The sequence below is a fragment of the Phyllosticta citriasiana genome, assembly GCF_038021145.1.
Source record: "Phyllosticta citriasiana strain CBS 120426 chromosome Unknown IWZ02scaffold_3, whole genome shotgun sequence".
Classification (NCBI taxonomy): Eukaryota; Fungi; Ascomycota; class Dothideomycetes; order Botryosphaeriales; family Phyllostictaceae; genus Phyllosticta; species Phyllosticta citriasiana.
Genome location: NW_027117280.1, coordinates 547,794 through 567,921, shown reverse-complemented (window position 1 = coordinate 567,921; position 20,128 = coordinate 547,794). Strand labels below are relative to the sequence as shown.

The window sequence follows — 20,128 nt, the reverse complement described above, 5'->3', positions numbered from 1 at the left end:
ATCGTGAACAGAACAACACACAGTAGGTATCTGCCAAGAATAGAAGAGAAGAGACAAGAAAGAGGAAGAACAGAAAGTTCCAGTAGGTATATCTCCTCACCCCAGCCCAATGACCTCTTTTCAAACTCCGTTCCCTTTGACGCCCACCCCCCCCCCCCCCCCCCCCCCCCCCCCCCCCCTCCCCCCCCCCCCCAAGCCCATCAATGCACCTAAGCTTTTCGCATCAAACAAGCCAACAAAGACAATCACGTTTTCCTTTTGCTTCCGCTTTTTCATTTACAACCCGTTGTTCTTGAGGAAGCCATTCATATGCGCAAACACCTGCGAAGCACCATAGTGCACATTGAGCGCATGACCAGCACCAGGCAAGACAAAGGTATCGCACTTGCCACCAGCAGCGGGGAACAAGGCACCAGCAACGGGCGCCGTCTGATCGGAGGGACTCAAGCAGTCGCCCTGGCAAAAGATGAAGTCATTCTGGCCAACGACGACGTCGACGGGGCCTTTGAAGGCAGTAGCAGGCGCGACGACCTTGCCGAGGGTGAAAAACTCGCCAAAGGTGAAGGTCTGCTTGTTATTGTCATCGAGGGCAAACAGGGCGGCATCGTAGTTTGGATTCTTGAAGAAGGTGAGCTGGTTGCTTTGCGGCGAGCCCGTGACGAGGTAGCCGTTGGACAGGGCACCGAAGCGCGCCGGCTGGTTCTTGTTTGCGAGGGCCGCGTTGAAGCCGGCAAACGTGAGGCCGAAGCTGCTCGACGACAGCCCGAAGCCCGTTAGCATGACGGCGTCGACGTCGGCCGGGTACCGCGATGCGACGCCTACGCTCTGGATGCTGCCGAACGAGTGGCCCCCGATGGCCACTTTGTTGAATTTGGTCCCCAGCAGCGCTCCGTTGCGCAGCATCTGGATCAGCGCGTGCGCAATGTCCACCTCGAGTGGCGACTGCACCACCTGGATGGCGTCCGGGTGGTCCGACAGCCCGACACCCAGCCGGTCGTACGTAAAGGTCCCGTAGCCCGCGGCCGCCGCCGCGTCGACCTGGCTATAGCCCGGCGCAAAGTCCCAGTAGCTCTTGTCGAAGCCGATGCCGTGGATCAGGAACTGCACCGTCGGCGGCGTGACGAGCGGCGGCAGCGACAGCAGCGGGAAGCACAGCTTGGCATGGATGTTGAAGGTGCCCGAGACGGTGGCGTCAGGGCCCGTTAGCGACTGCACCAGTGTCGACGTCGACGTCAGGTATTGCGTGAAGATGTCTGTCGCGGCCGACTGGTTGGCGGGCATGTTGAAGTTGAGCTTCGTGTTGCCCGTCGTCGTGACTTGCACGGCAACGAGGCCGCTGTAGCATTGCGCCTTGCCGCCCTGGGACAGCGACAGGACAGGTATGGTTTGGAAGCCAGTCAGACTGCCGAGGAGGGGAATCGTCAGAGCTGACGCCCCGGAGGCGAGCACTGTGGCGATGGCAAAGGTCCGCATCTCTGCTACTGTTTGGAGATTTTGGAGCAGAAAAAGGTGAGTCGAGTAGGCCTCTGTCGCGGCTCTTGCAAAGAGAAAGGACTGCAGCAGGAAAGATGAGCCATTTGAGAGACTTCAGAGTCGTTAAAAGCAACTCGCTCCCGCCCAAGACCAGACGGCAAACATGCTGAGCGGTGGCTGTCAGGTCCATGACAGAGCACCTGGAGAGGATTGGAAAAAATGGTCTCCGGCCGGGCTGGAACCAGAGCATCCAGCTGTCTGGATTTCGATAGTCAAATAGGGTAGTCACTAAGCCTTCTCGCGAGCACGGCTAGTCCCAAAGTGCACATAGCGGGACCGCATTCTCTGGGGACGCGCCGAACGAATACGGGGGCGGAGAGGGACTACGGGGAAACCCGAGCACTCGTCTCGACGGCGGCTTTGCAGAAGACAATTCGATAATCTCCAGCGCCTTTTCCATCTGCGGTTCATCGGGCTGTGCTTCTAGCCGACTGTTGCGCAGCAAGCGTGGCCCGACATCATCGATTGGGACGATATTGCTGCGTCCCAGCCGCGGTTGAGGAGCGTAGGGCCAAGGTCTAAATCTTTCGGTTCCCGATGATGGTCCTCGCCAGCATTTCCAATCGACTTCGTGCCCAGTCTGGATTCGAAATAGTACACCAAGCAGAGCTTTCCAGCGAGCGCCGCTGGTCCATGAAAAGAAAAGTGGCAAGGCGACAGCCGTTTGCAGCGTGAAGCATGGTGAACGTGGCATTTCACCGGGGGAAAGCGGAGAATTCTAGAGACCCTTGAATTTGAATTCTTGAAGGCGTATTCCGGGTTGTTCCTGAGAATCCTCTGGTCAAACGCAGGCGCTAGGGCGAATCCCCTTCAATTTTTTCTTGGTGCTTTGCCAGTTCTTGTCATTTGTCATTTCTTATCGCATGTGGTGAGGACCAGGCATATCTGGACTGAATCATCGCGCCTTTGGTGTGCCAGCTGAGCATTGAGTAATCGGAGGAACAATGCGTTGATTGCTGGGTGGGCACCCAAAAAGATGCAGAAGTCGTCCTCTCATGATCATGGCTGTCTAGAAGCTGACCAGAAGAATTGGGAATACATTGTCACACGGCAGACTGGTCTTTGCTGTGGAGATTGACCAGCGATGGAAGAAATGATGGGAAACCGAAAGACGGACGTGTGTCTGCCCCAAGGAGATGGTGCACAAGAAACACAATGCGCAGAGGTTGAAAGAGACTGGACAAAATTGAAGACAGATGATTCTAGCAATGAATTGAGATTTAAGAGAAAAGCTGGGGCTTATTCATGTGGAGAACCGTGGAAATGCTTGAAGCATGCGTACTCCTTATCTCTGAAGAGAAGACTGTCGTGGAAATCGTTTTTGTGAAAGGATTTTCGCTTCGATCGCTTACCTGCTGCTCAGTAAGTAGTCGTCGTATCACCACGTCCCAGAATTCGCTTTCCAATTAATTTAATTTCGACCGGAGCGCCGCTGCCTTACCTGCCACAATCAGAGTCTGGCGTTTTAGCAGACTGCTGTCAGACGGAACTATCCAGGCAATGAGAGATACACAAGTCTACCAATGGTTGTACTGGCACAGTAGATACTGGCTGCAGCCTGCAGGCCGACCAGCCCAATGAGATCAGTCTTGATAGTTGCAATTCAGGCGACCCGTTGACGTGTTGACGATGCAGAGCGGAATCAATGAGATCGAATTGACATCAGATAGAAACAATGGCATCAGAATTCGATGCTTTGTCGGCCATGACTGAGAGTGACGTTGAGGCGAAAAAGTGATCAGATTATAGAATCTGGAGAGGGAAAAGAAGCGGAGATAGTGTTGCTAAGCCCGGCGCCAATGATCCAAGCATGACGTAGAGCTTGTGGCTGACTCGCGTGCTCCAACCTCGAGGACCGTTCCGCAGAGCCTCAGGCGCGTGTGCTTGAAATGACCTGGAGCCCCGGCCGGCGACGTGTGTGTGGTGTATTGAATGGATAAGATTTGGTGGACAGGCAGACCTTGGCGCTTTACTCCGGATGGGGAATCAGAGCTTGCTGACGGACGCGGAAAAGCACAGTGGCAGCAAACAACACCACAACTGGTCTCCCACGATGCATTGCATAAAGACGCAGAGTCAGGCAACCTTGAATTGTGGAGACGCAGTCTAGACGGCAACAGGTCGTTGAAGAGGGAAGACTCGAAACACGTGCGAGAATGAGATGCAAGCCCGATCAGGAAGCAGGATCCCCTGTCGCGAGGTTGATCGTTGATCTGAGAGATTCCAGAGTCTTCGTAATGCGGCCCGGTCGGCAAAAACGTGCCGTCCTGGAAGCTTTCAGGGACAACCAAGATTGAGAGCGGTGTCTCTGATGTGCATCCACGTGTCGTTTCAAGTTCCCAGTCGTGCCAGTGTCGAGCGGCTGTGGCCTCCAAACGGCGGAGGCGTTCCCGCAGCGAAAGCGGGAGTGCGGTTGGCGCACTGTGCGGGTGTGGTCGTCCACGGATCGAACAAGAGGTCAATCGTGACAGCTGGCCAACAATTCTCAGGTGCCTCGCCGGCGGGGATGATGCTATTTTCATTATCAAATGGTGGTGTTAAAGGGTGGAGATCAGCAATTGTTGATCGTCGAGCGCTTGGTGGTTCCGAGAGAAGTGCTGCCCCCGGTTACATGCTTCTGTCGTCAGGCGGCTGTCAGTTTGGGTTGACTGGGATGTGCCATGTTGGCAGCCACGACAATGACTTGGAGGTTGCATCACCAAAACACTCTTTTGGATTCTGGAGAGAGGTCGGTCGAAGGGTTGCAGTGCAATCATCGATGAATGGACCGGGCCGATCTACGACGATGTTCGAGGGCGCGCCGTCATCCGGGGAGGCCAAATGGTGGGACTGCCGGCATCTCGCTCCCGACCGCTGCAGGGTCGTGGCGCCGACGGTCAGTTTATGCCTAAAAAGGGCGTTGAAGCCAGGTCAGCGGAGTTAATTCGAAATTGACTCGGATCAGTCCCTAAGGTACACCGTCTGGAGTAGTCGAGGTGGTGGTTGGATAGTGCGGGGCGGTAGTTGACATCGGGATTCTTAGCCCAAAAGGGAGGACAGGCGGCCACGACTTGTCGCACTGCGCTCGCTCTGGGGAAACGGCAGCAAAATTTCTGGGCAATACGGATCAAGCTTTCTTTTCCGGCTTGGCAAGTCTTGAAGCTGGATGCACGGGGTCTCCAAATTACCTCTTTTGGATCCAGTCAACGACGACAGCCCCTGATGACCTCGCAAACCCCACGGAATGCGAGTGAGATCAGGGACTTGGCCTCAGGTAAGCACTTGGCCTCGACCAGGGCCCAATGACAAGCGTCGGGAGCGCGGCAGCGGCAGTGGGCAGCTTGGCAACAAAGAACAAGCAGCGACTGATCTCCGAAAAGCGTCAGGGTGCTCTGGCTTGCGGGTGCCGCGTATCCGTTCTTTTGTTGTTGTTGTTGTTGTTGTTGTGGTGGTGCCGTGCCGTGTTGCGCTCTGCCGGTGGCTATAGCTCCTCGAGCTTGGGCGCCCGACAGGGAGGGAGCTCCTGCGTCACAGCTTTCCGGTCACACCCACTGGCGATACCCGACCTGACCACCTCAGACCTTTACCCCGCCAACCACCACCGTCTTCCTTTGGTCCAGCTCAGCAGAGGCAGAGGATAGGGCTGCTGACGCGGCAAGGATAGCCCGGCCTACCAGTACGAAAAGCTGGTCCCGAAGACGACGAGGTTTGCATCGATTCCTTCTCGCGGAAGCCTCTGCTAATGGGCCAGGAGACCCCGCATCTCAGCCAACGGATCCCGGAGACGAGGCCAAATTCGCCCTGGACCATGCCTGAAGTGAAGCTGGAGTGCCATGAAGAAGTGGGGAAGTTTGTGCGCCTGTCACTGTGCCCTCGAGAAGCCACCTCTCAGTCTGTCCGTCGACGGCCGCTCCAGTGCCCATCCTGGACGTCTAGCTGTCGTCTGCTGTGCCCATCATCCCTTTGCCGCTCTCGCCGCCTCTGTCATTTACGGTGGGGAACTGCAACGCGAGTGTATATATAGTTGGCCTGCCTCGTCCCTCGTGCTTCATCATCTCACGCTCATCACCTGAATCGCATCCACCTGCTACCCCTTGAACCCCCAAGGTAATTACTCCTGCCGACGTCACTGCACCTGCCGCATTGCCGATGTTCGCTATTCCCTGCTGCCCCGAGCAAGCCATTCGGCGCCCCTGGAACCTCGTAGCTGACGTGAATTGGTTTCCAGGCTCAAGAGTTATAAGTTCCACGACCGCCTCTCTGCATCCAGTCTTCCTCTTTCTCACACCAACTCTTCAACATGGTATTCCTCCGCTCCGCTTCTCGTCTCGCGCGTCCCGCATCTTCTGCTCTTTCTGCAGCTGCTGCACCCCGCGTCACCTGCGGGTCTTCGCTGCTGCAGCACAAGTACCCTGCTGGCATCAGAACGCTAACCGCAACCGCACGGCAACAGGGCAAGGTCCTTCTGTGTCTCTACGACGTGAGTCCGCCCCAATTGGATGCCAATGAAATTGTGCCGTCCGGTGTTGGTGGTCGCGTATGACTGACGTCACATTTCTGGCAGGGTGGCATCCACGCCGAGCAGCAGCCCGAGCTCCTCGGAACCACCGAGAACGAGCTTGGAATCAGGAAGTGGATTGAGTCCCAGGGCCACACCCTCGTTACCACCTCTGACAAGGAGGGCGAGAACTCTGTCTTCGAGAAGGAGCTCGTCGACGCCGAGGTCATCATCACCACTCCGTGTGTCGCCCCATTGGTCCACCTTATGACGATCAACAAAGCTTACATCTTTTCCACAGCTTCCACCCTGGCTACCTCACCGCTGAGCGTCTGGCCAAGGCCAAGAACCTGAAGCTTGCCGTTACCGCTGGTATCGGTTCCGACCATGTCGACCTCAATGCCGCCAACAAGACCAACGGCGGTATCACCGTCGCCGAGGTCACGGGCTCCAACGTCGTCTCGGTTGCTGAGCATGTCGTCATGACCATCCTGACCCTGGTCCGCAACTTCGTGCCCGCCCACGAGCAGATTGAGCGCGGCGACTGGAACGTGGCCGAGGTGGCCAAGAACGAGTACGACCTGGAGGGCAAGGTTGTCGGCACCGTCGCCGTCGGCCGCATTGGCGAGCGCGTGCTGCGCCGCCTTCGGGCCTTTGACTGCAAGGAGCTACTCTACTACGACTACCAGCCCCTGTCTCCCGAGAAGGAGAAGGAGATTGGCTGCCGCCGCGTCGAGAACCTTGAGGAGATGCTCGCCCAGTGCGACGTCGTCACCATCAACTGCCCGCTTCACGAGAAGACGCGCGGCCTCTTCAACAAGGAGCTCATCTCCAAGATGAAGAAGGGTAAGTTACCCTATGCCTACCTAGCTACTCCACCTTCCCATCCCGCTCGCTCCTGCCGGGCCCCACATTTAGCCACGGCGCCACCCCTCCAAACCCTCAACTAACACTCTTTCCCTTCAGGCTCGTGGCTCGTCAACACGGCGCGCGGCGCCATTGTGGTCAAGGAAGACGTGGCCGAGGCGCTCAAGAACGGCCAGCTGCGCGGCTACGGCGGTGACGTCTGGTTCCCGCAGCCGGCACCCAAGGACCACCCGCTGCGCACGGCCAAGAACGCGTGGGGCGGCGGCAACGCCATGGTGCCGCACATGTCGGGCACGTCGATCGACGCGCAGAAGCGCTACGCCGCCGGCACCAAGGCCATCCTCGACAGCTACTTCTCTGGCCGCGAGGACTACCGCCCCGAGGACTTGATCGTGTACAAGGGCGACTACGCCACCAAGTCGTATGGCCAGAGGCCCGCTAAGAAATAGGCGTGGGCTGTTGATTGGTAGTCGTTGAGAGAGATTCGAGAAATCTTTGTGGTGGTATGATATCCAAAGTTGAATGGAATGGGAGGACTGTGTGTTGGAGGAGGCTATCTATCTAAGCTGAAAATAACGAAATTTCAACTTGTTCGAAGTATATCATTGCGTCTCGTCTCAGCCGTGATTCGGGTGATCATTCTTTATTTTTCATTTTTAATTTTGAAATGGATGGCCAGTCAGCGGCTGGAGGACGTCTCTTCGTGTTGTGAGCGCGAGTAGTTCAGTTGGAAAGAGACACCCTTTCTTGAGACATGACTTTGTTCACAGGCAAATGTTTAGGTAGTAGGTACCTAGCTGGATTCAGTCTACTCACGAATGGTGTCCACACACATCCACGACTACAAGTAAAAATTAACCACCAGGGTATCTTTCTCATCTAACTCGTTGTCATCCATTGATCCATGCATGCATTCATTCATCAAAAACAACCATGATGTACAATGCCCACCACCCGACCTCACCTCGCGCCCACAACAACACCATTACCACCACATCGCCCCCGCCCATCCGCCGCCTCATCGCTGTCGCTGCTATCTCGAAACCCCTCCTCCAACTCGCGGCTTAGCCGGCGCTCGCCCCGCTCGACCTCGCGCTCGTCGACCGCCACCATGGCGCCGAGCCCCAGCCCCGTGCCCATGCGCCCCAGACCCATCCCGGGTATACGAGTTGTCGCAGCATTAGCAGCAGCGTTGTCGTCGTTGTGATTGGTGGCGGCTGCGTCGCGCGTTCCGGCCGCCGCATGGTGGTCGTCGTCCCAATGCTCGTGGCGCAAGCGCTCGAGGGCCTCGCGCCGCGCTGCGGTCTGCACAGGCGCGAAGCCAATCATGCCCTCGCCCTCGTCCGACGCAATGTCGATGTCGTTGTCGGGCTCTTCGTCGTCGTCGTCGTCGTCGTCGTCGTCGTAATCGAAGTCGTCCGACGAGTCGAGCAGCGTGCCGGTTTGCGCGGTCCCTGCTTGGCGCCGCGTGCCAGCGCGCCGCCGCGCGTCGCGGTATGAGGGCGGGTTCGAGGTGAAGATGTGCGAGGAGGGCGCAAAGGGGTGGGTGAGGCGGGCGGAGAGGGAGGAGAGGAGGTGGGCAGCGCGCGCGCTGAGAGCGGCGGGCGAGTGCCAGCGCGACGAGGGGTGTGGGTCGTAGGATGTCGAGGCGGCGTGGAGGGGAAGATAGTGCTGGTAGCGGCGGATGTAGCGGCGGTGCAGCGGCAGGAGGACGTGCGTTGCTAGGGCGTAGAGGATGCCGGCGACCACGAGGGGCGCGAAGATGGTCTGTTGATGATGTGCTTTGTGGTTAGTCTTGTTGGTCTGCCAAGGGGGTGCTTGGTTGTCGGCTGGGCTGCGCGTTCGTGGGGTGCATGGTTTGGCCAAGTGGGGGTGGCAGAGACGACGTTACGGCAGTGCCTTGGTGCAGCATAGCGCAACGGCGTCGCATTTGCAATCTCGGGGCTTGTCTGTGGTTGGGGCTGGAACGCGGTGGGGAGGAATTGGAATTGGGCATGGACATGAGTATTGGGATATTTTGGGCAGTGAAGGACTCAAAGAGGGTGAGGCACCTTGAGGATCGACGAAAAGGCCGTCATGGTGTCTGGCTGGCTGCGCCAAGTCGCGCGCAAAAGGATGATTGACCGGAAGCAGATGCGAAAAGGGAGATGGGAATCTTGCGAAGAAGAGTAGAAATGTGAGACGTTGGACGGATCGGCTTGAAGGCACGTTGGGGCCAGATAAGGTCAGACGGGACGGCGGGCCCGACGAGCGGCCTTCCTTGGTACAGCTATGTCAGGGTCGTGGTCGGCGTCTTGGTCGGAGGTCGGTGAGCAGAGAGGCGGTCCATTAATGGATGTACATGAAGGGGTGTTGATAGGGCCAAGGCAGACAAGACAATAGGTATGTGCAGTTGGTTGCAGGCTGAAAGCAGCAAGGTGTAGCGAAAGTGTAGACTGTGTGGCTGTAGCAGCGCACTGAGTTCTGAGACAGCCACGGCCTCGCCGTGTAACGGAAAACGGGCGGCAGCCTGCGGACGGGAATGCGCTGAAGACGACGAAAGGGAAGAAGACGAAGCTGAAGTCCCAGTCGCAGTCCCAGTCTAGTGGTGGTTGACGGGGCAAGGCTCGGTCTCGGTCCCGTTGGTTCCATTAGGTGTGAGTGTGAGCCCTGTCGGGCCCTGCGCCCTGTTCGGAGCGTCCAGTGCCTCTTGTCGTTGTCCAGTCCTTACCTTACTCCTGAAACGTGAAAGAGCAGCCGCACTTCTCGACATCCTAACCCTCTCTTCCCCGACGACTCTTGCATTGCTCTCCACCATCCAGACTCCTCCCCCCACCCCACCAGAGGGTCCCGGCATGCTCATGCGCGCCATCACTCTCTTCGCCCCCCTCCCCTAGCTCTACACTCGTCCGCTCCACCGCTCCTCCCACCCTGCAAAACCTCGACCTCCGCAGCTCATCGCCCTCTCCACCGCCGCACACGACCAGACTCGAGCCCTGCACCGGGCACGGCTTTCCCGCCTCTGGCGGATCACGGAACATCCTCTTCACGGAGTCGACACTGTCCACACCTGTTTGACCTCATTCGCCGTCGCTACGCGCCTGCGCCTGCCATCCCTGCAGCCGTCGCTGCTCCCCGTCCTCGCCGCCCACTCGTCGACGGCCTCGTTGCCATCTGGGCACAATGACGCAAGATGCAAAGACGCGCCAGTCGTCGGGCGGCAAGTCCTTCTTTTCGCGCCGCAAGCACAAGGACAGCGAGCTCCCTGAACCGCCTCCGCAAAACACTCTCTACCCAGCGCCCACCAATTCCCCGGGCTCGCGCCACTCACACCGCTCCTCTGTGGCCTCGATCGAGCGCCCGCTGTCCATGTTGCCCGACTCCGTTGCCGGCGTCAATCATGGCGTTGGTGTGCTGACGAGCATACCCTACGACAGCACAAACCAGGACGGGAGATCGCCCGTGCCCGTCGACTACCTTCCTCGAGACAACAGCTCTGCTCGGAGGGAACCGCTGCCCCATCATCTGAATCAGGGTGGTATAGACTTCCACCAGTACCCCGTGTTCAACGCGCCCCCCCAGCCGTCGAATGGGAACCCGGTCCCGCCGCGGCCGCCCCTTCACACTTCTTCGATGAGTTCAAGTCAGCCAGGAGACAGAGGCGTTTCCATGCAACAATGGGGTCGACCAGGTACCAGCGGCTCGAGGCCCTACTCGCCGAGCAGCCACAACTATTCGTACGGTTACGCGCCCACAGAGTCTTCGTCCAACACCCGGGCATCGTCAGATCAGGCCAGCGTCTACTCCAACCACTCGGGCCAACGAGACACGAAAGGAAGCTACATGTACTCGCCGACGCCCTCGCAACAAAACTTTCAAACGCTCAGTGTGGACCAACACACCCTCCTTCCTGCGATCAATCCCAACGCGCGCTTCGCCGCCAGCGCCAACTCGTCGACCGCGTCCTTCAACGATCCCGCTGGGTTCAACATACAAAGACCAGCCGATGATAGACAAGTCGAGGCCGAATTCATCGCTCTCATGCAGAAGCGCGGCTGGAACAGCTTGCCCGAACAGGCCAGGAGACAGATGGAGGCATACCCAGTGGCAAAAAAATGGACATTGGTTCATCAAGATCGGCTGGCAGAATGGCAGGGGGAACAACGAAGAAGAAATCAGCGGAATACTCAACAGTATTCGGACGGACAAAGCATACTCGGTCGAGCAGACGAAGAGGGTAGTCCGGAATGGTACGTCAGGAAAGTGTTGGACAACTCGATCACGGCCAAGCAACTCCAGTCTCTGAGTGTGAGCTTGCGAACGCAGCCCATCGGCTGGGTCAAGGCCTTTGTGGAGGCGCAAGGCCAAATTGCGCTCACAAACGTCTTGAACAAGATCAACCGCAGGCAAGGCCAAGGCCCCGCGCCGCCACCACTAGGCCCGCAATCTTCGCAAGACAAGGACCTCGACCGGGAATACGACATTGTAAAATGTTTGAAAGCGCTCATGAACAACAAGTATGGCGCCGACAATGCTTTGGCCTACCCTCAAATCGTCACCGCCCTCGCCGGATCTTTGATTTCACCACGACTCAACACGAGAAAACTTGTCAGCGAAGTCCTCACATTTTTATGTCACTGGGGCAGTGGAAAGGGCCACGAAAAGGTCCTGCAGGCTTTGGATCACCTCAAGCAGCAGCAAGGCGAGAATGGCCGGTTCGATGCTTGGATGCGCATTGTCGAAGTCACCGTCGACGGCCGTGGAAAGATGGGTAGTTTGGTTGGCGCAAGCGATGAAGTCCGAAGTGGTGGCATTGGATTTGAGAACCTGTTGATGGAATACGCCGTGGCATCCCTCTTCCTCGTCAACATGATTGTTGATGCGCCAGAGCGAGATCTCCAGCTGCGCGTCCACTTGAGGGCGCAATTTACAGCATGTGGCATCAAGCGCATCTTGAACAAGATGGAGGGGTTCCAGTACGATGTGATCGACAAGCAGGTTGAGAATTACCGGACTAATGAGGCGATTGACTATGAGGAGCTGTTGGAGAGAGAGAACAACAGCATGGTGGATAGTGTCGAGGGCGAAGTCAAGGACCTGAATGACCCCGCACAAATTGTCGAGGCCATTATGAACAGGATCCATGGGACCAGGGTCCAAGACTACTTCGTTTCGGCGCTTCAGCACCTGCTCCTGATTAGAGACAACGAGGGAGAGGATCGCCTCAAGATGTTCCAACTCGTCGACTCGATGCTCTCGTACGTTGCCATGGACCGGCGTCTGCCGGACATGGACCTAAAACAGAGCCTCAATTTTACCGTTCAGAGTCTGCTCGACAAACTCTACACGGACTCGGAGGCCCGGCAAGCCAGGGATGAAGCAATCGAGGCACGGCAGATTGCCGACGCCGCCATCGCTGAGCGCGACGAGATGCGAGCGCACCTCGAACTCGGCGCAGATGGCATGGTTGGAAAGCTTCAAAAACAACTGGAGGAACAAGCCGCTCTGCTGGACCTCCGAGGGCGTCAAATCAAGCAGCTCAAGGCAGAGTTGGACAGCATACAGACTGTGCGTGCCAAAGAGATGCAGCGCAATGAGCTCGAGACTCGAGAATTGTACCTCATGCTCAGGGATGCACAAGATGTTGCTGCTTCGGCTGCCAACAAGAAGAAGGCAGAGGGTGGTAGAGACATGGGCCCGACCGACCCTGCGCTCATGGCTGGCATTTTGGACCGCGAGAAGCTCATGGAGAGACTCGAGATGCAGCTCGAGCGGGCCAAGACGCAGGCCAAGCTCGAAGGCAAGGTCTGGCAGGCCGTTGGACCCTCTGACAAGCTGCGAGAGTTGCGCGAGAAGATGGATGGCTATGACGATGATCGTATTGATAGCGACCATCAGGTCCCTCTGTCACGGAACGACCTTGCAAACAGCTTCCTCGGCACAGTCACTCGTAAGCCTGTTCCCAGGGGACCGAGAAAAATCCAACAAGAAGACGATGACACGGATGCCGAAAGCCCGGTCTTCGAGAAACCTCGCATCGTCGAGTTCAAGCGGCCCAAAATGCCCTCGCCGCAGAAGGGCGCATTCCTGGGCGAGATTTCCGAGAAGGTCAAGAAGATTGATGGCAGTGATGACGAGACCGAGGGAGAAGACGAAGAAGAGGCACCAACTCCTGACACTACGGAACCCAGCGCCGAACAAACACCCAAAACGTCTACAGACGAAGAAAAATCCTTCGATGGTCCTCCGCCACCGCCTCCGCCGCCAATGCCAGTCACCGATGGCGCCGCTGCGCCTGCTATGCCCGGATTCGACAATGCTGCTCCTCCTCCGCCGGCTCCCCCAATGCCTGGATTTGGCGGTGCTCCTCCTCCACCTCCTCCGCCAATGCCTGGCTCGTCCGGACCTCCTCCACCTCCGCCACCGCCGTTACCTGGATTCAATGGACCGCCTCCACCTCCGCCGCCCCCTGGATTTGGCGGACCTCCTCCCCCTCCTCCGCCAGGCGCCCCGCCTCTGCCTGGTGGAAGACGGGGCCCCGGATTTCTGCCGCAGCCCAATTATGCTGCTTCGCAAAAGGTTGGGTTGGCGTTTGCACGCCCGAAGAAGAAACTCAAGGCGCTGCATTGGGAGAAGGTCGACACACCGCAAGTTACGATGTGGGCAAACCACGCGCCTTCATACGAGGAGAAGGAGGAAAAGTATCGCGAGTTGTCCAAGAGGGGTGTACTGGACGAAGTCGAGAAGCTCTTTATGGCAAAGGAAATCAAGCAGATTGGCAAGAAGAAGGAGGCCAAGAACGACAAGAAGCAGCTCATTTCGAACGAGTTGGTCAAGTCATACCACGTTGCCTTGGCCAAGTTCTCGTCGTACTCTGTTGAGGACATTGTGAGAATGATTATCCACTGCGACAAGCCAATCCTCGAGAGCGACGTTGTCATGGAGTTTTTGCAAAAGAATGAGCTCTGTGTCATTCCCGAAAACGTCGCAAAGCAGATGGCTCCTTATGCCAAGGATTGGACAGGTCCCGACGCTGCAAACGCAACGCGCGAGCTGGACCCCTCGGAGCTCACCAGGGAGGACCAGATTTACCTCTTCACGGCGTATGAGCTGCACCACTACTGGAAGTCGCGTATGCGGGCTCTCGACTTGACCCGGACGTACGAGCCCGAGTACGACGAAATTTTCAACAGGATCGAGAAGATTGTGCGCTCGTCCGACTCCTTGCGTGACTCCTTGGGCCTTATGAACGTCCTTGGTCTCATTCTCGATATTGGTAACTACATGAACGACGCCAACAAGCAGGCCACTGGTTTTAAGCTCTCCTCGCTTGCCCGTCTCGGCATGGTCAAGGACGACAAGAACGAGTCTACTTTTGCAGACCTTGTCGAGCGCATTGTGCGCACCCAGTATCCCGAATGGGAAGGGTTTGTTGATGACATTGGCGATGTCATTGCCGCGCAAAAGATCAATGTCGATCAGCTCATTGTTGACGCCAAGAAGTACATTGACAACATCTCCAACATTCAGGCAAGCTTGGATTCGGGTAATCTCAGCGATCCGAAGAAGTTCCACCCCGAGGATCGTGTGTCAATTGTTGTGCAGCGTGTCATGAAGGACGCACGGCGCAAGGCTGAAGCCATGGGTGACTACCTCGAGAACATGAAGAAGACGTATGATGATATTTTGACATTCTACGGTGAGGATCCGTCGGACGAGAATGCTCGCAGAGAGTTCTTTAGCAAGCTGGCAGTCTTCGTCCTGGAGTGGAAGGTGAGCATTGCTCAACATTTTTGTCTACTTAACAGATTTTGACCACAATATGTGCAGAAATCCAGGGAAAAGAACGTCAAAGTGGAGGAGACGCGCCGCCGCAACGAAGAATCAATGCGCCGCAAGGCAGCTGCTGCGCCTCTCAGCCCCGGTCTCAGCAACGGCGCACCCCTCTCGCCCGCTTCCACTGGCGCCATGGACACCCTCCTGGAGAAGCTGCGTGCTGCCGCTCCACAAGCCCGCGACCAGCGCGATCGCCGCCGCCGTGCACGCCTAAAGGACCGCCACCAAGTTCGAGTCGCTTCAGGGCAAAAGATGCCCGACATGTCAGGCATGCAGGCAGAAGGCGAAGAATCTGGCGCTGCCGGCGATGAGACTGCCAAAACAGGCGCCAATGGCCTCCTTTCGCCCAACAGCGTCTCTGGAAACGGTGACGGCGAAGGCACGTCAGGCGACGACGGCGACAAGGACAAGGGTGGCACCAGCGAGGGCGAAGACATTGTCGACCGCGCAGCCGTTATGCTCCAAGGCCTGCGAGGCGATGGAACGGGCGAAGCTTCGGATATGCCCGGCGCCGTTGGTCGAACCGACGATGGCAGCATTCGCATGCGGCGTCGCAGAGAGGGCATGGGAGAGGAGCGCGAGAGACGACGAAGACGCCGCGCTAAACAGGGCAGCAGCGCAGGACTCGAAGACGCAACCAAGGAAGAAGGAGCCGGAGACAATGATTCTCGCCCTGGAACCGCACACTCTCGTCCTGGCACGGGCTACACGGAAGGGCGTGACTCGATTGCAGAGAGCGAGTCGACACAGCAAAGCCGCGAGAGCGAGGGCAAGGACAGCGGCGACGGCGAGCGCACTGCGCTACCGAGCCCACCGCCTGAGCCAAAAGGAAGCCGAGACGATGCAGACCAAGCTGATGAGGAAGGGGATGGCGATGTCACGATGACGGATGCTGTGATGACTACGAATGGAGATGGCGGGGAACAAGGGATGGAAAGTGATGGCGAGAGACCGCAGTCCCCGCTCCCAACCCCAGTTACGATAGTCAGTCCTCCCAGTCCAGGGGCTGAGGCAAAGGAGAATGGGCAGGGTCACAGGGAAGAGTAGGAGTGGTGATGAGAAGGCTCTTCTTTTCTTGCCCTGTCGACTCAGACAACCCCAATCTTTGGATTGAGTGCCTTGGCACGGTCTCCACTCACCTCTATCGCTATTATTCTACCTTTCCGGCCCGGCACCATTTCCTCCTCGTACGGCCTGAAGAAGCAATTCAATGGAAGAGCGCAACGTAACCGTACGCACACGCATGGGGAAGCTTGAGCTTGTCTTCTTTTTGATTTTTTTCTCTACGATACCCAACCCCCCAACAATCACTCTCCACTACAACTCTGATCTCTTTGTGGTCGGCATTTGAGTCTGTTCGTTGTAACGACTGTCATTCTAGCCGGCAAATCAGTTCCTCGGGTTCAAGGTCATTTTGGCATTGGCGCTAGCTTGCTTGCTTGCGTTTGTTGTTCTTCATGGGCACTGCACAGCGAAATGGACCACGTCTCCCAACCTTCTAGTCACTGTCCTACTTCCTGTCCTCCTCTTTCCCCCCCTGATCTTGTCATGCGGCTCGTTGTCGCCACTGCTGGTGTGCAGTTGCCCTTGCGTCATCTTTCCTTTTTCCTACCTCCTCGATTTTTCTTCTCGCCCGCTTCTCTTCTCGTCTTTCTTCTTCTCCTATCTCTGCGTCCTGTGGCTGCTGCTACGGCAGTTGTGTTACCGATAGCTACGGCTGGCTGGCTTGTTCAATCCGTCGATCGAGATTTGTTTGGCGATGCTTCTTGACCGGGCAACGTGGCGTGCTGCGCGCCAAGGCTCTCAAGGCTCACCAGGGGAAGAGCGCCCGCCGGCGACGGTAGAGGCGCTCGTGGCAGGCGACCAGGGTCTATTACGGGCGTGTTTGGTTTGCGTCTAGACGGACAAGCGGTGATTCATCTTCTCTCTGGTCGTTGTTGCTGTTGGGTCTGCGGGACGAGCGCTGTACTGATGGGAACGAAAAAGGGACTAGAGTAGAGAAGGAGGGGGGCCTGCTGGCCAGCCAGCTAGCTGAACAAGCAGCCAGTCAACTGATCCAATCAATGCTTTTTCATACTCAATCCAGGCACGTTGACCTGTTTGACCTGCCTGTCTCTTGTTGTCTACTTCAAATGTCGTACTTTTCTTCTGGCAGCTGCCTTTTGATTGCGTTCATCGTCAAAGTCCCGAGCTTTCTCCGTTGCTTTATTCCTCTCGTAATTGTGCAAGTCTTCATGATGACTTGTGGTGTTGTAGACTTGGTAGGCCTACCTAGGGAAGGATCATATTGAGATATATCAGCAAGGGAGCATGAAGCCGCAGCTGAAGTTGATCAAAAGTAGTGGCGACAGGTGCGTGTTGACCTTTCTCCACCTACACGACTTGCCTTTCGAACCTCATCTACCCATCGCTGACTTCTTGCGCCCGACACACCGCACAATTGTCCACAAGTCACGTGTAGTGCGTGCCTTCCTGGTGCCGTCCATAGACCCTCTGCGCCCGGGCCTCCCTATTTATGCCAGTCGTAGCGCCTTGTTGCGCTCGCATCTTCCTCCACCACTCCTCCACATCGATTTCTCCTGCTCCTCTTACCGTGATCTGGACATCTCTGTCCATCATCGTATGTCGCCTGGCTGCTCACGTACGAACTCACCACACCTCGTCCGATTTGGCGCACGCGTGCCCACAATACCTCACTTGCGCTGTCTTGGTGTGAGCATCTCTGGTTGCCAGAGCGTCTCTGGCTGGTGGAGCGTCTCCCGGTGTGGCTCAGCGTCTCCGAGTGAGCGTCTCCGGCTCTGGTTAAGCGTCTCCTGCTGAGCGTCTCCTGCTGAGCGTCTCCGGCAACGCCTAACATCACATCTTCCCCACGGTCACCTGTCGTTCTGCCGACGTCGACGTTTGTTTACCTCACTTAGCCATTTCAACTCCCCCACGCATCACCACAATGATCAAAGACGGCATTGAGGTATACGTGCGTCGCATAAATCGGGGCACCAGGTACCTTGAATATGAACGCGTTCGACCCAAGTTCAATTCAAACACGTCGATCGCATACATCAAGGCGATAACCGGCGAGCAATTCGAAGTGCGCATCAAGCTGCACCACGGCTTCCGTTACTACACAGCGACTGGTCTCCAGGTCCGCCTGTGTCTCGACGCCAACGAGGCTCCAGACGTTTACTGGCACTCAAAGAAGCTGGTGCCGGCTGACGGTTGGGAAACTACAATTTCCGACTTCTGTGTCGAAGTCGGCGGTGAATGGATGGCCGGGAAGCTCGCATTTGGAGACGTAGGCGGTGGTAAGGCCGAAACCACTGTCCAGTTCGACAACTACTACGGGATCAAGACTGACCCTGTGCCCGTCAACAAATTCGCAGAAACGACACCTAACCCGAACGACGAACCAGACTTTCTTGCCGCACGCCGCCGCAGACTCGGTACCATTCGCGTCTCGATCCAGCGCGGACACGTCAACTCTGCAGAGGCTCCAGTCCCGTCCATTGAGACCTCGGCCCCCCAGGCTTTTGACTTCACCTGCGCCAGCGATGCTGATCGCGCGGCCGGCATCACGCACAAAGTCACGTAGGTTGCTCCCAGCCTCCTCACTCTTGCATGTCTAACCTCTACAGGACTCTCGATGGTCGCCCAATTGCTGAGCCCCCGTCAGATACAAGCACAAGGTTCAAGGCAGTTGGTGGCCCCCACGGCGAACGTATGGTTTTCGAGTTCCGCTACCGCTCTCTGGGTAAGTTCTCTTCCACATCCACAACGACGTCGAACTGATCCGTCATCTCCAGAGGAGCTTACTCGCCTTGGTCTCTGTGACGAGAACGGGCGGATGTTCGAGCCCGAGCCCGAGCCCGAGGAAGAGTCAGACGAAGAGGACGGCTCTCCTATACCACCTGTCAGCCGCCGCCGCTTCTCTCCGCCATTGAAGCCACGCACCAGCCAGCGCCGGTCAACCCGCAACCGCACCCGTCATTCATCTCCTCCAGCCCTCTCCCTGGAGAGAGCGCAGATGCCTGAGCCTGCCAGTGTGACGGTCAACAAGACAACCAATCTGGCGGACAAGAAAGTCTCCGATGTGGAGAAGCCACCCCGCCATATTGGGACACCCAACCCAGTCACAGAGACGCATGAGGAGCGTATGGCTAGATATGAGCGTCTCCTGGCTCCAATGTCCCAAGTTATGGAACCGATAGCGAGTCCTGGCCCACAGTCTGTATTGCGCCCAATCAAAAGAGGTCAAGGTTTCGAGGATCAGGCCCAAACCCCAGTCAAGAAGCCGCGTTTGGCCGCAGCGAACACGCCTACTGATCTTCTGCCTAACACCCTCGATGCTCGAAGCAAGCCTCTAGCGGCTGCTTCTACCACTACTGCACCACGCGTGCAAGGTAGTGAAATTGGCATTTTCAGTCCCAAGGTGAAGAGGGAACCAAGTCTTGAGATCATTGACCCGCCCATCTCCAGACCCGCTCCGTCTGCGCCAGCAGGCTCCGTCTCCATCAAGCGCAGCGTCCCCAGTGGGCCTAGTGTCCCCAGCACCCGGAAGATCTCCAGTCACGTGCACATGCGCAAACGCACGAATGCTCCCTCCCCGCACACAGCGCGTCCGCTGAAGGAGGATCCCTCCGCCAATCGGTCAAACATGTCAAGCGAGGAGTTGGGTATCGAGTTCCGTGCCCTGGATGTCGAGCATGAGCTCATCGCGCTGAGGAAGAAAAGCGATGAGCTCAAGCAGCGCATGCAGGAGTTGGAGCTTGAGAAACGCAAGCTCAAGGCTGAAGCGGAGGTGGCGCGCATGCGCAAAGAGGAGCGGCTTGCCGCTGGCGGCACACTGAACTAGCATCTGCAGGAAAAGTGGTGAGTGCCCTCTTATTTGGGCACATGGTGATGACGTTGCTTGTTTGCTGCTTCTCTCAAGGCATTTGAGGACGGGAAGTTACATTTGCACGCTGGTTTTGGAGAAGTCGGTTTTGTTTGTCTGGCGGCTTTCTTTTGCTTCATGGTTTCTAACCCCCTCTCCCTTGTTTTTTTGATGCTGCCTGATTTCTCATGGCACTTTTCTGCGTCCCAGCGGTTTTGGGGATTGCTACTTGCAACCGTCGAGGGGCGGAGGCGTGGAATTGATTGCTTTTCGACAGATGATCCCCATTCGATTGCTGCACCTGGTAGCTAGTCTCTTTCTCACTGCACGTTTCACAGATTCAGTCAATCCGAGGTCTTTCATTTACGTCCAAGTCTCCACACACGTCCTTTGTCCGACGAGTCCCCACGTCTTTGACGTCTGCTTTACAGTCTTGGACAATGCTGTCTTCTGGCTCCTTCGCATTTTTTGCAATCAATCCATGTTGAAAGTTTGCTGTTTTTGTTTGCATATTCTCTGATGACGTCCTTACTGTAGCGACGGCGAATTCGGCCTACAGGCCTGTA

The 20,128-nt window shown here is 57.0% G+C and overlaps 7 protein-coding genes across 7 annotated transcripts; 3 read left to right on the top strand and 4 right to left on the bottom strand.

The window, feature by feature from the left end:
* Nucleotides 1-187: 187 nt before the first annotated feature.
* IWZ02DRAFT_171998 (Alpha/Beta hydrolase protein) lies at nucleotides 188-1,628 on the bottom strand. Its single transcript, XM_066762212.1, has one exon. It carries the CDS (start codon nucleotides 1,471-1,473, stop codon nucleotides 277-279), a length of 1,197 nt encoding a protein of 398 aa, XP_066625075.1. The 5' UTR covers nucleotides 1,474-1,628; the 3' UTR covers nucleotides 188-276.
* Nucleotides 1,629-2,502, bottom strand: IWZ02DRAFT_172009 (uncharacterized protein). Its single transcript, XM_066762214.1, has one exon. The coding sequence runs from the start codon at nucleotides 2,225-2,227 to the stop codon at nucleotides 1,784-1,786; it is 444 nt and encodes a 147-aa protein (XP_066625074.1). The 5' UTR covers nucleotides 2,228-2,502; the 3' UTR covers nucleotides 1,629-1,783.
* A 631-nt stretch (nucleotides 2,503-3,133) lies between these two features.
* Nucleotides 3,134-4,426, bottom strand: IWZ02DRAFT_172001 (uncharacterized protein). Its single transcript, XM_066762213.1, has 2 exons — nucleotides 4,233-4,426; nucleotides 3,134-4,150 (listed from the first exon to the last, which is right to left on the bottom strand). Exon 2 carries the CDS (start codon nucleotides 4,053-4,055, stop codon nucleotides 3,318-3,320), a length of 738 nt encoding a protein of 245 aa, XP_066625073.1. The 5' UTR covers nucleotides 4,056-4,150; nucleotides 4,233-4,426; the 3' UTR covers nucleotides 3,134-3,317.
* Nucleotides 4,427-5,812: 1,386 nt separating this feature from the next.
* On the top strand, nucleotides 5,813-7,718 carry IWZ02DRAFT_514074 (D-isomer specific 2-hydroxyacid dehydrogenase; the record flags this gene model as incomplete). The annotated part of the gene is made up of 4 exons (XM_066770603.1): nucleotides 5,813-5,992; nucleotides 6,077-6,252; nucleotides 6,312-6,856; nucleotides 6,977-7,718. The coding sequence occupies 4 exons, from the start codon at nucleotides 5,813-5,815 to the stop codon at nucleotides 7,324-7,326; spliced, it is 1,251 nt and encodes a 416-aa protein (XP_066625072.1). The 3' UTR covers nucleotides 7,327-7,718.
* On the bottom strand, nucleotides 7,719-9,080 carry IWZ02DRAFT_171902 (uncharacterized protein). Its single transcript, XM_066762211.1, has 2 exons — nucleotides 8,929-9,080; nucleotides 7,719-8,644 (listed from the first exon to the last, which is right to left on the bottom strand). The coding sequence occupies exons 1-2, from the start codon at nucleotides 8,953-8,955 to the stop codon at nucleotides 7,838-7,840; spliced, it is 834 nt and encodes a 277-aa protein (XP_066625071.1). The 5' UTR covers nucleotides 8,956-9,080; the 3' UTR covers nucleotides 7,719-7,837.
* An 816-nt stretch (nucleotides 9,081-9,896) lies between these two features.
* Nucleotides 9,897-15,954, top strand: IWZ02DRAFT_171788 (cytokinesis protein). Its single transcript, XM_066762210.1, has 2 exons — nucleotides 9,897-14,629; nucleotides 14,687-15,954. Exons 1-2 carry the CDS (start codon nucleotides 10,040-10,042, stop codon nucleotides 15,737-15,739), a joined length of 5,643 nt encoding a protein of 1,880 aa, XP_066625070.1. The 5' UTR covers nucleotides 9,897-10,039; the 3' UTR covers nucleotides 15,740-15,954.
* Nucleotides 15,955-17,861: 1,907 nt separating this feature from the next.
* IWZ02DRAFT_171778 (uncharacterized protein) lies at nucleotides 17,862-19,690 on the top strand. Its single transcript, XM_066762209.1, has 4 exons — nucleotides 17,862-17,994; nucleotides 18,073-18,277; nucleotides 18,325-18,440; nucleotides 18,493-19,690. Exons 1-4 carry the CDS (start codon nucleotides 17,958-17,960, stop codon nucleotides 19,539-19,541), a joined length of 1,407 nt encoding a protein of 468 aa, XP_066625069.1. The 5' UTR covers nucleotides 17,862-17,957; the 3' UTR covers nucleotides 19,542-19,690.
* The last annotated feature ends 438 nt before the right edge of the window (nucleotides 19,691-20,128 follow it).